Source organism: Marmota flaviventris, chromosome 4 (assembly GCF_047511675.1).
Source record: "Marmota flaviventris isolate mMarFla1 chromosome 4, mMarFla1.hap1, whole genome shotgun sequence".
Taxonomy (NCBI): domain Eukaryota; kingdom Metazoa; phylum Chordata; class Mammalia; order Rodentia; family Sciuridae; genus Marmota; species Marmota flaviventris.
The window spans coordinates 60,417,807-60,433,048 of record NC_092501.1 but is presented as its reverse complement, the minus strand read 5'-3'; the positions used below and the strand labels follow the sequence as shown (position 1 = coordinate 60,433,048).

General features: G+C 40.1%; 1 protein-coding gene across 2 annotated transcripts in view; it reads left to right on the top strand.

The window, feature by feature from the left end:
* The window catches only part of Arid5b (AT-rich interaction domain 5B), a 179,975-nt gene that overhangs the window by 120,611 nt on the left and 44,122 nt on the right, over positions 1 to 15,242 (top strand). Inside the window, exon 1 of one of the 2 annotated variants that reach the window (XM_027931155.2) lies at positions 14,406 to 14,667. The exons of the other annotated variant lie outside the window; for it this stretch is intronic. Within the exon in view, the coding sequence (XP_027786956.1) occupies positions 14,664 to 14,667 (4 nt within the window). The 5' untranslated portion in view covers positions 14,406 to 14,663. Of the gene's footprint in view, positions 1 to 14,405; positions 14,668 to 15,242 lie in introns of those variants that run through there. 2 annotated transcript variants of the gene reach the window in all.

The window sequence follows — 15,242 nt, the reverse complement described above, 5'->3', positions numbered from 1 at the left end:
AGTATGGTGATTCCTAGACACAAAGGAATTCAAATAAAATTGGGGGCTTGCACGTTGAGTGTGATTTTTCCAAATACATTTCAGAAGTATTCAATGAGTTATTTCAATAAGGATTCTTGACATCCCAACGCCCCCTCCCCACCCCCACCCCCATATCCTTCTGTCTTATTTGGACAACACTTTACTGTGTAATCATTGCCTTTCTTCACTTTTTATCTTTTGATTTAAAGTTGTCCCAAACATGGAATCCATTATCACCAAAACACATTCTCCCCTTTTACCAGCCCGTAAGTCCTCTGCATCAGAAGATATGCCAATGTAGACCCCATTTTGGTCCATAGGAAGGCATGCCAGATGCTCATGTCAAACGATACTATAGTTTTTATGCACCTATTCTTTCTTCCTAGATTCTCCAAGGTGCTTACCTGTGAGTTGAGGGCTCAGCTGTTTCCAGGGTGTCAATAACTCTCCCACCAGGCAACTGTTGGCTTCTTGAAATGCTTCCACGTGTCTGTGCATATAGTAATGGTCATTATTGCATCCACTATTTATTAGTGTCTTCAGTGTGAACAGTGTGCCAGGCCTGTCACCTTGTTCGTATTCTTTCTACATCATAATCTTTATAGACAGCATTATAATCCCCTGTGGATAAATGGGTAAATTCAGCCCCAGAGACAGGATGACTTTCCCAGGATCCTATCTACATAAAGTGTGTTCAGAGTCACCTGCTCTCTGCTTCCATGTGGAACTGAGGTAGCCAGCAGCAGTTTTACCAACTTCGCCAGTGTTGCGGAGATGAAAGAAAAGATGACGTGTCTTTTTTCAGAAGCAAACTCCAGGGGCCATTTTAAATGAAGTGGATGGTTTTGCATGAGGCTATATTTAATTTCAGGACAGTGTCCTTTGCTGGTGAAAATAATCAGATGTAATGTCATCTGCAACTCTCTGTGCGTGATTTCATAAAACTGGTGTAGCAGTTTATTATTATAAAATTAGTATAGCATAGGACAAACCTGGGATGTGAGCCAGATGAAGTAGACAATGAGTAGTTATATAAGGTTTTGGAAGCACATGTAGGAGAACACAAGCGCACTGTATTTTCTTCTCAATTGTCTGCTGTTTGTTACTGTTTCCTTTTCAACATGATTGCATCTCAGTTTAATAGCATTTGCCATCTCAGTCTTTATGGTGCCAGGCCTGACATAGTTACATCCCCTCTGAGCTAAAAATATTGCATGTATATATTCAACCGCAGCCCGACATGTTTAGCTAATGGGTTGCTCAGGAGCTATGTGCTTATATAATTAAGTGATGTATGTAATTTTGTGTTAACACATTTGCAATGTGTGTTTCCCTGGTGATTGCAATGCTTTATTCTGTGTAAAGTGTGACATTTTAATTCCCGCTGAACAATTTCCTACCTTGATTTGCCTTGTTTTTGTGGCAGGGGATTATTTTGCAATCAAGATAAAAGCATTATTTATGAAATTTCTAGACTATCCCATTACTGGGAACTTTTAACTGCAGATCAATCTTCTATTTTATTGATTCTTGTTTAAAAAAAATCTTTATTTGGAATTCAAATTTTATCTGTACATTATAGATTCTCCCACTTTCATGTGCACATTTTTCAGGCAGCTTTGTAGAGGTGGGTTCCTTAAAAACGATTCTCAGCAGGCAGGGTGCCATCCTCCCCAGGGAACTTTTTTCTCTTAGATGTTGCCGACTTTTTTTTTTTTTCTTTTTTGGTATAGGGGCTCTAGGGCAGCCCACATTCCTGTGGGTTTAAAAGGTCTTGAAAAAACAGGTCAGATCTGTATGTCCACAGACAAGACGGATTTCAGTAATCTGTAATAAGTAAGTGGTTGGCAATAGCTGGGTCTCAGAGTTATGTGGTGGAAATTAACATGTGGTTGTACACATCTTCCCCTTATTAATGGTAATCCCAACCGAGGGAAGGTGCTATAGGTAAAGGTGAACTACGCCAAATCACCTTGCCCTCTTCAGAGGTCTCTGTGAGATCAGCAGTCAGTGTAGTTTAACAAATATTTGCTGTACTATTATTAAGTGCCAGATACTTATTTCCAAACGTGATACAGTCATTTGTTCAGTCACCGTTTCTTGAGCACCTACTATGAACATGCTACACGGACCAAGGCAGATGTAATCTCTTTAGTATCTGCTGACACAGGGAGACATTATTTGCATGCAGAGTAATAGGTGCTAGGATAGAAGCAAACATGACACAGAAGCGATAGACCAAGGTGTCCTCGCTCCACTGGAGAAGAGGGACAATAAGGAAGCTTCTCAGGAGATGTATGCCCAATGCCAGTCTAGAACAAGCAGGAGTTGGAACAAGAGGGAATAAATCTGAAAAAGTTTCCACAGGAATCTGGGGAACAAAGGTACACAAGGGGGAAGCCACAGGAGGTGCTCCATGTCAGGTAGGCTGTGGGCCTGTTATCCTTACACTCAAAGATCCTGATTTCTCAAAGCCTTTCTTCAACCCCAGGAGGGACTTCATTTTTTCCAGCCTAACAAAAGCAAGCAGGTGGCAGCAGACATTGAAGCCAAATACCCCAGTGCTGTCCTGATGTCTTTGCAAGCGGTTTTTCTTTTTAGTCCCGCCCACTTGGGGCTGAGTGAACAGCTGGGAGTGTGGTGCGCAGAAGTCCTGCCAGAAGGACCCAGGGTCCTTACGCTCCAAGTGAGCTTTCTCAGTTGTGTGTTTTGGCATTTGAACACAGTGGGAATGTCCTTGTCAGCTCCCAGTTGACTTTATTAATTGCAGTTCCTTGGAAAGTGTGTTTCGGTATCGTGGTCTTGGGATGAGGGAGCTGGCCCTGCAGATACCCGAGTGGAGGTATTTGGGACCCATGGAAAAGCCATCTGCTGCCAGGGCACTGATGCTGGTCCCAAGCAGCCAGCAGAAACTGGAATCTTATCACAGCTCTGCTGCAAGCTGTGTGACTTTGGAGGAGTCAAAAACTCTCTGGACCTGTCTTTTCTTGATGTGTCCAATGAGAGTTTGAACTAGATTGTGCCTGAGGTTTCCTTTAAGCTGTAGAGTACCACCATTCTATAAGTTACTTACTGTCATCCCACCTTGGATTCACCAGTTCCTAACAATGGTCTTGGGTTCTAGCCCATCTGAACAGTCAGGAGCCACTTCCTGCAATTCATGTCATGTCTTGACTCTCTGGCTCTATATTTTAGAAAACCATCTACAATAGCTCTTAACTTTAGATTCTGATTTTTTGGGATACAAGGGGACTCATTCAGCCTCTGAATGTTCCTAGAATATATGGCAGCGTGGATCAAGTAATCCATATTATTAGCAGTGTCGCAAGAGGCTATCACCCAACAGCTCTGTATTATGTTTCCTGGCCCTGCCCCCCACCCGCACTTCCCTGAGCCCTGAGGCTGTGGTTAATCATGTCAAAAGAATGTTTTAAAATTGCTCTTCTGTTGATTCCAAAGAGTCAGGGCCCTCACGTGGTTAGAGTCCTGGGCTAGGAGTCAAATTCTAAATTTAATTCAAGCCTCTATGAACGTCTTAGTTCTGTACTTCCTCACCATTTAGCCATGTTTCAGTTTTCCCATCTGCAAAATAGGCATAAGATAGCTCGCTCCACAGAAATACAGACGGCTTTATTCTACACAGGACTGGCATTTTATTAGGGCAGAATATCATTTTACATTCCATAATGGGAATTAAACAAAAGCCCTTTGAGTAAGTACCTTGTGTAAACGCCTGTGCTTAAAGGCAGATGAATTTCAGAGGTCAGCAAATACCACCCCCTTCTTTATTATTTTTTTTTTCTCTTAAGCTAAACAAGACTAACTAGGGAATTCATTTTGGAATAAAAAGACATGAAAGAAAGGGTATTTTAGCTTGCACAATAGTACAAAGAAGAACAAGATCCGTCATGTTTTGCTAAAGAACTCACAGCTGTTTGATTTTATAGTAAAATTACTTTAAGAACTTTGCTAATTCAAAGACAAACCAAACAACTATTGTTGCAGAACTGAACTTCCACGTGTGAGTGGAAAAGTGAAGCTCAGATGACTCTGCCCCAAAAAATCATATTGAAAATATAGAGCAGTTTTGTTCGGGCTGGGTGGGGGAGTGGCTTTTCTTTAAAGGGAAGACACATAAAAGAGAGAACTGGTACATTTACTGGCAATAACATGAAAAATAGTTTATGTTCTTGTGTACTTTGCTGCAAACTCTCCCCCAGCTTTTGCTCAAGCTGCTCAGTTTGTTTTAATACCAAGTTTGTTTGCTTTCTGGGGATGGGCCTGTCAGGCAGGAAATTGTCAAAAGGCATACAGCAGAAATTTTAAATAGTGTTTCTAAAAAATAGAATTAAATGCCAATTGGGTAACTGATTATTAAATTTTGAGTTCAGAATTTCATAGTTTTTATTTTTAGAAGATATGGAAAGATAAATTGTGATACCTATAGTTGGTTTCATAAATTCCAAGTTTCCATATGTTGCCTATTGTCAGAAACAAATAAACTGTTCTAATTTAAAAAATAATAATGGCTTTTCTTCCATATTAGGAAATTATTCAGACTTCTTTACTTGGTTCCTATAATTCCAAACCAGTTGGAACATCAGTCTATTTTTGGTTATGAAGGAACTTTAAAAATGTGGGCATGATTTTTTAAGGTTCTCAATCTTGTAAAAATCAGTTTTCCACATACATAACAGCTCTGATTGTACATATAGTGAAATCATTGTATTCTAGAAAGACAAAGTTCTGATTCCCATATTACAAGCCCCACCCACCCTCACCCCGACAACATCCATCACCACATAGGAGGGCTGTTCGATGTAAATTCTAAAACATATAAAACAAAATACGGTTGTGATTTGCAGCTATTTCTATCCAAGATGAATGTTCTTACCTGTATTTGATTAAACTCTTGTTGGTTTCTGGGTTTTTATGGTCATCCCACCGTATTTCATAGATTTACCACCAGAGGGCGATGGAGAGTTTGCTTACAGCTAACAAAGCTAGAAATGGTTTTAATATCAGCTAAGTGTTTTAGCTTGCTAAGGATTTATTTCTCCGCCTTTCAATTGCCACACATGCAGCCTCTGAGTTTCCACTAACAGCGAATAATAATCCAAATAAAGTTCTTCTGAGGGAAAATATAGACAGCCGGGTGCAGACAAGAGCTTTTGCCCAAATAAGGTTCCCTTTTGTGGAGACCCCATGTGTTAGATAACCATCAACTGACAGTTGGTCATGAGTTAATAATGTTGGATGCTGAAATATGCATACCATGTGCTATAAAAGAGTCTGGAGGACAAAGACAAATACTTCTATAGTTAGATATTAGAAACATACCAGAGGTGTGCATACTGCTTCACGGGATATAGGTTGAATCCACCAAATAATTTCATAAAAATTATTACCTTATAAACTTTAAACAGTAGAATGCATAATATTCATTGCACTTTTTGTTGATGTTGCAGAGGTCTCTGTCTTAATCTGTCTGCATGCTACTGCCTTAAATGCTATAGCAACTTTTGCCTTCTAAGAAAAGAAAATATTTCCTAAGCTTATTTCCAGTGCCACATTGCTATTATTTTATTTTTACAATCAGACACATTTTAAGGGAAGTAAAGGGCGGGGGGTGTTCCATGAAACAACCCAGGAGGTTGTGTAGGACTTTGATTTGCATGTTGTGTTTGGAGGGCTATTAATGTCTAGTTATGTTTCTGCGTTGCTGCTGCCACAGGCATCTAAAGGTGAAGGGGGCGGGAAAAATGGGATCTGATTTCAACTCCTGTGACCAGTTATTTGGGAGGATGGAACATTGGGTCAGCTGGGCATTCAGCAGCCATCTTCTCAGGGTGATGCTTATGGTGTTTCTAATGCTAGGAATAAGAGGGCAGGGGGTAGATATGTCTTCTCCTCTGTCCCCAGAGCTCAAACCATTTGTTTTGCTAATTTTTTCTGGACTCATTGGATTGCCTGTCTTCAATGCCTAATCTCACTTTCTATCCTCTATAACCATGGAACCTGAGGCAGCTTGGCCAAGCCAACTAGGCTATTTCCTTGTCTCTGGGCCTGACTGTATCTGACCTCTCTGCTTACTTTCAAATGAAATCTCCAAAAGGCAATACAGAAAGACTGTGAACTTATTTAACAATTTGTGGTTAAGAATTCTCTGCTTAGGACTAGCCACAACCACTCAAGTTCAAGTTCCATTTATTCTGTTTGCACTGAATGAAAATGGGTCACATTATAATACCCAACTTATGTTGGCAACAGAAGAGAATAAGTTGTGAAATAAATAATTGGCCTTTCTCTCTGTCTCTCTTTTATCATTTATCTCTCTCTCCCCCAGTCTGTTGTTAAGGCTTAACATTTGGTTTGACATCTTAGTCAAGGAAGTCATGAAATCACATTCTCCTCAGGGCCATGTCATAGCCTTGAGTCAGCAATGACCAGATTTGAATCTCACAAAGGAGATACCTCAAGTTTGATAAAATTCTCAGATACTAACATTTCTACAGAACCGTCCTCCATAACACAGAATAAAATGCTAAATTGTATCAAAACTTTGAATCATGATTTTTGCTGGTTATTCTAGTTTCAGATGTTAATCTTGTTCTGTCTGCTCTTAAACACGTATTTCCAAGGACGTATCTATAATCATAACATTGAATTGTTGACTGAACCAGCATCACCCAAGAGAAAGATAATGCAAACCACATGTAATTTAAAATATTCTAGAAATCACATTTTAAAAGGTAAAAAGAAACATGTGGAATTAATTTTAATAATATATTTTATTTAATCCACTATATCCAAAATATTATCATTTCAATATGTAATCCATATAAAATGTTATTAATGAACTATTTGACTTTTTTTTTGGACCAAGTTTTGGAAATCCAGTGTGTATTTTACACTTGCAGTATGTCTCAATTTGGACTTGACATATTTCAAGTGCTCAGTGGACACCTGTGGCTGGTGGGAACTCTATTGGACACAATTTAAATAGCGGGAGAAATGGTTTATATTTTGCAGAGAAGAAGGCCAAAAAATTCTAACCCCTGTGTTCCTCATGAGATTTACATTAGGGTTGCTGATAGTATCTGCCTGTTGTTCCTCTACAATGTAACAAACTCTTGATTCCATTAATGGAGCACCCCAGCTTGCCGGGTGGAGTTATAATCATCTGTCCATAGTCAATATATCACCAGGTGTCATGGACCTTGTTGCTTGCTCTCCACCCCAACCCCTGCAACCAGGTTCCTTTCTCTTCTGATTTTGGACCCTCACTCTACCCTGCTCCAGTTCACAACTCTTCCACATGGTCTGTGAGTCCCACAGAATAGTTTTAAAATCATTTTCCAGGGTGGTAGCTTCTGTACTTCCATGAATGGATGAAGCTCAGAGCCCAGGAAGGTGCTCTCTCAGAGGGTGCTGGTATCTTTTCAGGAAGGGGAGAGGATTTACCTGAACAAAGAAAAATGCCTCAGAATCTGAGACACACAAACATTGTCATCTTTTTCCTTTTAAGTAAAACATGTCCCTGCTTCTTACATTATATTTTCTTGTAAGGCAGAAAAGCAGAAAGAGGGCGAAAAAAAAAAGATCTTTTCAGTACTGGTTACATTTGGATTTTTTAAAACAAATTGGGAGCCTATATTTATTTGATGACCTTTTACTTTTTCTTACATGTATGTGTTTTAAAAACTATAATGTCTTTCATAACATATTCTTGCAAGTCTGTAATAAGTTAAATATCTCCATGTTAATCCACATTCACACATACCAAAAAAAAAATAAAAAAAACTCTCACTTATTTCCAAGTGGGGAATGTTTTCTTTAGAGATGTAGCAAATCAATTATCCTCAATATTGAAAATGGAATATCTCATTTCCAAACCTAGAAAAATAGCTGAACAAGAATGTTCTGTTTATATATGAGTTTAAGAACTGTTCTGATATTTACTGTTCTTACAAGGCTATTTGAAAAAAAAAAAAATGTAGCTTTCAGTTCTGTGCTGTCATGTTCAATAGTGACACACAGAACATATCAATCATAGACTGGAATGAGAGCATTTATTGATTGTAACAAAAAGAAAAAGGAAGAGAGAAAGATAAGAGGCAAAAAAATTCTCTGTACTTAAGAGGTCCTATCTTTATAACCTTCAGGAATTGTAGAGATTAAAATGTCCTACAAAAGCATTTCCAGAGTGGTTCTTTAAACATTCTTAAAAAACAGACAGTTATATTAAGTTAATATTCTATTCTGATTACATAGTAGCATATTAAAACTAAATCTGTATTCATGGCCTGGTTTTCCACAGATGGGAGCAGGAGTGTTTCCAAATCCCTTAGAAAAAGCATATAGTGTAGCATTGAAATGACACATTAATTACAATAAGTTGCCTACTTGACTTTCTCCACTGAAAGAGGAGCCTAGGCACAGTGCTGAGACCTGGAAGTGACTCTTGGATACCTGGCATCCGGAGAGATGGACAGGAGGAGAGATGAGTTGCCAGGGGGAAAGTGGAGGTTTGAGTCATTGTGGCTAAAAAGGAACCACATTGGTATTTTCTGGTTTGTGACTTCATTAGAAGACCTTGCAATGAGGGGCTGGGTGATAAGATGAGGATGTAGGAATCAGCGCCTGGGTGTGCAGTATGAATAAACACCAGATAGTGCTGCCACTGTACCCCTAAGGACCCAACTAAATCTGAAGTTGTCTTTCCTGCCCTAATGTCTCTGGACAGAGTAGATGGCATTCTAAGGCAGAGAGGAGTTTTCCCATAGGCTGTGACTCTCAGGTAACCAAGGCCATGTTCCCATCCATGCTGTGGTATGTGGACCCTATTATCACAAAGATGAAAGCATTTTTTTTTTCCAAAACAGCCAGGAGTCACCATCCCCACCCCTTTACAAGTGATAAAGGGGACCCCTCCCCCCATGGTTTCCACTGGTGGATTCTGTGGGTGGCCAAAACAGAGCAGAAGGAGAAGGTGACTATTTGTGAGGTCTGGAACAGATATCAGTCTCCTTCCTCTCTCCAGGATTCTCCCTTTAGCATCAACCCTGTGAAAACCCATCATCTCTCTTCACACCAACACAGGCTCTGGGTACCTGGCCTATTTCAAGTAGTCATGAAAAACTGCTAGAATCCCTTTCTTCTTGGCCAGTGTCCTTGTAAACCTCTCTTCTAGACTTCCATAACATTTTGTAATATGTTGGAACCCACTCTATGATTTTGAAATAATGTCTAGATAATATTTGATAATTTCTCTCCTTCCTCAAGACCCAGAGAGAAACAAGGTTAGAAATCTGCCTATCTCTGCTGATAAAAACTGACTACAAAAGAGCTTTGCTTGTCTTTTAATGCAGAAGCTCATGCAGAAAGCTCCTGTTTTCAAACCAATTAGCAATACAGATGAGCTAGCAAGTCCTGTGCCATTTCTGGGGTGGGGGAAGGGTAGAAGTCAAATAATCTGTGTTTTTAAGTGTTTCTGAGAAATGAAGACCTCCAGGGCAGAGAGAGGGCGGATCAGGAAATAGCTATGCAAATCACATGCCAATGAAATTACTAAAACTTTGATCAGGGGCATTAACAATGCTCCAGCATTCACAAGTATGAAACAGGAGTGAGTAAGACTGGGCATGTTTTGGAAGAGATTACAAGAGTGTTTACTTACATGGTTTGTTGAGCAGTCAATGAAGTCCATGGCTGTTTTGGACTTAAACTGCCCAAGCAGTCCAGGTATGACAAATGTGGTAATACATTCCACTCTCATTAGTGGCTCTTGGGGATCTCAATGATTTTGACCAAGAGCCAAAATGACTGGACTTTAATAAAAGTCCCCACCACCACCCTCTTTCTAACAACCTAAGTGCTCACCCTTTGGGGAGGTAAAACTGGGACCTAGAATCTGTGACAGCATAGTTCATTGGAAATGCTAAATTGTAGTTAGTGACTCAAGCAATGTGGGGTAATAGTTTGGGCTAAAGCAAACTTGGAAACTCAAAGCCCAGATTTTCATAGAGCCCATGACATCCAGTGTGATCTACCTGATAAACTGGAGAACATCCATCAGTGGTTGGTAGTTGTTCTGGGCTGTGTGGTCTTGGTGGCATTTGGAAGTGAGGGCATTTAAATCTGTCTCTAGCATCTTGGCTCACAACTCCAGACACATCTTTTCAAAGCCTTTATTTGGGGGTGGGGGGAGGAATAAAGGAAACCGGCAGAACAATTACCAAATAACCACTCTGACTGCATTGTTTTGCTATGTCCATTGCTTGAAATTCATTATTTAAAGTTTGGTTGTCCTACAAGATCAAGTTGTTCTTGTTAATGGCCCTGTGTGTTAGTATCTCAAACAATACAACTGCTTCTTAAGTATTTCTGTTGGGTGTAGAAGAGTGTTTATAAGAAAACAGAATAAAAGTAAAATTTGTATTTTATGAATTTGCAGAAAGATTTAACCAATTAAATGGACATTGAGTACTGACAGGCACTACATGGAATAAAACTGTGGATTTGAAATAAAATTTTCATATATCATTTATGAATTCTTAAGTTAAAGTGTTGGCTTTAGTAAAAGCCAAAATGAAGACTGAGAGTTTTTGGTTTCTGTTTTTTTCCCCCAAGTATTTGAAAACTGAAATTCTGTAAGAGATTATCTGTGAAATGCCTTTCTTTTATTACACCCATAAATTTTAGGAGTGGCTTTGATCAAGCATTCTGCCATTCTTGGTTTCTAAATCTTTTACTCATACGTTAATAACTTTAAAAACATTCATCCTATTTTTGTTGTAGTGAAAGAGGAAGTTTCTAAATAGTCAAAAGGGAAACATTGAAAATAGAACAAAGTAAATGGTAACTAAATTAGGTTTTTTTTTTTCCTTCTTCCAGAAAGGGCAATGCTCCATGCTGGAACTTGCCAGAGTATTTTAAGATTATTGTCTATAAAGAAAATCTACCAGAGAATTATGATCCTCAACAGAAAGGCATTACAGAAATGCAAAGTATTACCAGGAACACAGACTATACATAGACTAGTGTTTGTCAGAATCTAATACTTCAATCAGTAGAGTTTTTTTTTTTTTTTCTTTTCTGCCTTGTGTATAAAATATACACATAGGTGCACATGCGCAAGCACACACGCACAACTTGCAAATTAAATGAGTTAACGCTCTGTCAACTTCCTGTAGACATTGACCCTGGGGGTCAAACTCTTAGGAAAATTACCCCTGGTTTTCCATTCCCAGTTCCCAGTCCCCGCCAACCCGCAGTCTCACAAAGAATTTCTCGAGAGAATATGTAGCTGCATTGGCAACAAAAATCCTCTCTGCAAAATGGGAAGAGAGAGTTGCTAACTGATGAGTCAATCCAGCTTTTATAGCAGTTTATCTTCATGGTATTTCCAAGAGCATAAATGCTATAAAAAGAGAGGGGGTGGGGGGGGGGAGAAAGAGAGATGGCCACGACAGGAAGAACACAGTAGAAAAAAACAGGAACATTTAAGCCAAAAGCAATTTACTTTGCCAGTAACTGGTTACATTTCCTTTGTTTTATTATTATTATTGTTACAAGAGTTGAGGCTGAGATGAAAGTTTCCCACACCTGCACTGCCCGAACACACAACTTGTCTGAACTTGTTTTGCTCTGTCGTTGAGAAAATAACTATAATCCATTAATATTTGAAAATATTGAAAAAAAATAAAGAAGAAGAAAGAAAACAGCACAAAAATGAATTAGATGTCAGAGTAGCCTGGATGGCTGGAGGTGGTTTGGTTCTCTGGGGATTAACACCCCTGACTTCGCAAAGGTGAATACTTGTGAATTTCTTATCACTGAGTAAGAGGAAGAGATGAGCAATTGGAGAAAATAATTCTTTTTAAACCACAGAGATCTTTTCACTGATTAAGCAGAAGAGTCACAGGCCCACTGTAAAGGGGTAGTGTGCATGGGACTCTGGCAAAGTTTTAGTGGCTTTCCTGAAGTCCTGTCACCCACTGCTAAGTCTAGACTAGACTGAGGGGACCCTGTTCTCTGTCAAGTCAATGGGATGCAGAGTGATTGCTGAGATGGGTATTGTGCAGTATTTGAGAGTATTTTTATGCTTACTGGTGACAGCCACCTCAAGTTAATATGAATACCTCATTATGAGACAGAGTGAGTATGTATGTCTATTAGAATCTGCTTAAAGCAGAGGCTCTGGATAAAGTCCAGTTGCCTGGGTTGGAATTCCACTATCAATAACCATTTGCATGACCTGAGACAAGTAATTTCATCTCTGCCTCAGTTTCTTGATCTGTAAAACAGGGATAAGAATTTGCATCTCCCTCATTGGTTTGTCGTAAATTTTGAATAAGTTATTGCACATAAAGCATCCTGAACAGTAACAAGCACACAGCAAGTATGAAGTATTAGCTACTTTGGTTATGGGTATGTAATATTGAAAATATTCATACAAAAAGCACTTACTGAACTCTACGATGAGCCACGCCAGGGCAGGGCAGGGGATTATTTACGCATAGAAGCACAAGTAGCTGTGCAATTATTGCTTTGCACTGTTAATTGTTTAAAGAACTGTCAGGAACCAAGTGTGTACCAGGGAGTGTACCACTGGCTCTGCAGAACTTTGTGAATAGAGATTAGTCCAACCTAAAGCACCAAAGCTGCTACAATTCTGGAATCTTAGACTCTTGGCTTTCTCATATGTATATAGTCCTTGGCTTTCAAGAAGAGGGTAGATATGAGTCCATCCAGGGTGATTGGAAGGAGTGGAGCTGTTTCTTAAGTAAATAAATAAAAATTCAGAGCCCACCCTGCCCCTGGCCACCATCACATCATGGTGTATTTACTTTGAATCACTGGCCTAGCAAATGATTTGTTTTACTGCTCCCAAGGAGAAAAAGATGAAGTCTGGAAACCAGAAATTCCTCTATCCTCAAAAGCCAGCCCCTCAATCCCAAAGTTTCAGCTGGGGTCTTTTGAATCCAAAAAGTCTTCTTTTGTATTTTGGGGATTCTTGCCTAATGTTTACTGCTCCTCTGCTTCTAGGACATTGAACATTTGTGGTCTTCATTTGTTCATTGCATGTAGGACAAGGATATGACCTTACCAAGATGCCAAACACAATGGCTCAACAGTTATCAGGAGGCCTCCTATCCCAATTCACAGTGCAACTTCAAGTCATTGGCTTATGTTCTATGAGCATCAGCACAAGTCATAAAGGTGAATGCAGTTTGACCAGTGTCCAGAATCCCAAGTATACCACATGGTCAGGTTGGCCAGCCCAGTTCATGAGGTTGCAAAGAATATGTGGCCATCTTTATTTTCATTAGTCACTTGTTCATTCCATAAATTTGTTACGTAATGCCACCCCCTGAGTGTTGTGCTGGGGCAGATAAGAGCTGAATGGACATGGTCCTGCCCTTAAGGCCAGTCCACTATAATTATAAGCCAAAAAGCACAGCTCCAGCACATGAAATTTAGTGATATGTTCCATAAGAGAAGGATAGCAAAAGAGAGGGGAGGCTTAAAGACAGAGTTGAGTTCGAGCCTTGAGATACTAGTGAGAATTACTTAATAGTACCTGAGATATACAAGTACTTGTCCTATTAGGAACCAAAGGTTTTTGCTCTTGATCAAATTCCATTTAGAGTTTCAGTTTATGTGACCAGAATATTTGGTGCTAGTCTGTTCTAAATTTGTAATTCTCAGAATCTGCTGGGGAAGGACTTGTGCTTCTTTGGGTTCTGAAAACAGCTCAAAGAATGGAGAAAATAGACTCAGTTGGGGGATGACTTCTTGTGGGTTCCTGGAACCTTTGCCTTTGGTATTTAAAATGGCATGTTCAATGCAAGTTATCTTTTTCAAAAAAGGCCTTTGGGATTTGAAAGCTTTTCTGGAAATAAATGCCTTTTAGGTTTTAAGTGCTTTTCACCAAAATGTTGGGAGGGGAAGATGATAGTAACAAGTCTTAGAACAGAGGGGATATTGTTCTGGGACTTGTGATGAAATGTCTCAGACCTGCTCCCCCAGCCGACCCCCCCCCCCCCCCCCCACACACACACACACCTCCTTTCCAGTTCTGTTTGTTTCTGTCAAGTTTTTCTGCTGGGCTATTATTTTGATAAGGGACATGAAAGTACATCCTTTCCTGGGGGTCATTAAAGTCTTAACACTTGGGTCACTTGTGGAAACACTTCTGTGCTACACAAAAGTCTTCTAAACAAAATAGCCCCCACCCTGGCTCCAGGCTGTGGACCGTGTCAGATTCATGGAACGTGGCATCACGCTCCAGTCAGAGGAGCAAGAGGTCAGGATCCACAAAACAGGCCGGATGAAATCACCAGCCCCAAGAGCGGGGAGGTGGAGAGAGCAGAGCCCTCCCTGCCAGTCTGGCAGCTCCAGCAAAGTGCTCAGAGCTCATCCCACACACTCGGTGCTAGTCACTGCCGAGTGTTTACATGAGTAATGGAGCTGCCGGGGGAGGGGAGTTGTAAGCAGAGACCCGAGCCTCGCGGGGAGCATTCACAGGGAGGCTGACACACACGGAGTAGAGACTTCAGGGATGTGGCCGGGGAGCAGTCACATGCTGTAGCTTTCATGAACACAGACATCAATCAGGCAGATGTTTGTCGACTGGAATGGGTAATCTCTACTTTCTCTTTGCTTGATTTTGTTTGTGAGCTTGTTTACCTTTGATAATTCCGGGCTGGCTTTCTGGGATGGACTTTCAGACCAATGTTTTGAGGAATGAGATGAGAGCGGGACTGGGAAAGGGGACCTGAGCCCCGAAACCACTTTTGGAACTTTTTGTTTTTGTTTTGTTTTTCTCTCTTGATTGACAAGGCAGCTAGCTCTCTCTCTGCCTTGCTGAGCTTCACAGCAAAAACTGATAACCGCAGCAGAAAAATGAAATTAAAGGGATTAATTGTGTCTGTAAAAAGAGTACAAATGTAAAATATCCTAAAACCACGGGTTAAACTGCTTGTCATAAGTGAGATTTAACAACAGTGAAGAGGGTTTCGCGTTGTTCAGATTGGACATTGTCATAATCATCTCTGGAAGTAATAGAAAGTGTCGGGTACCTTTAAAGGTCTGAAAGAAGTTGCCGGGATTGAATTCATGAGTTTGGAATTGTTCAAGGGCAGTTTGGTTAGTTGGTTGGTTTTAATTTTGCTGGACTTGAGTGACTGATGAAATCAAATGTGAAAGCTGCTGCC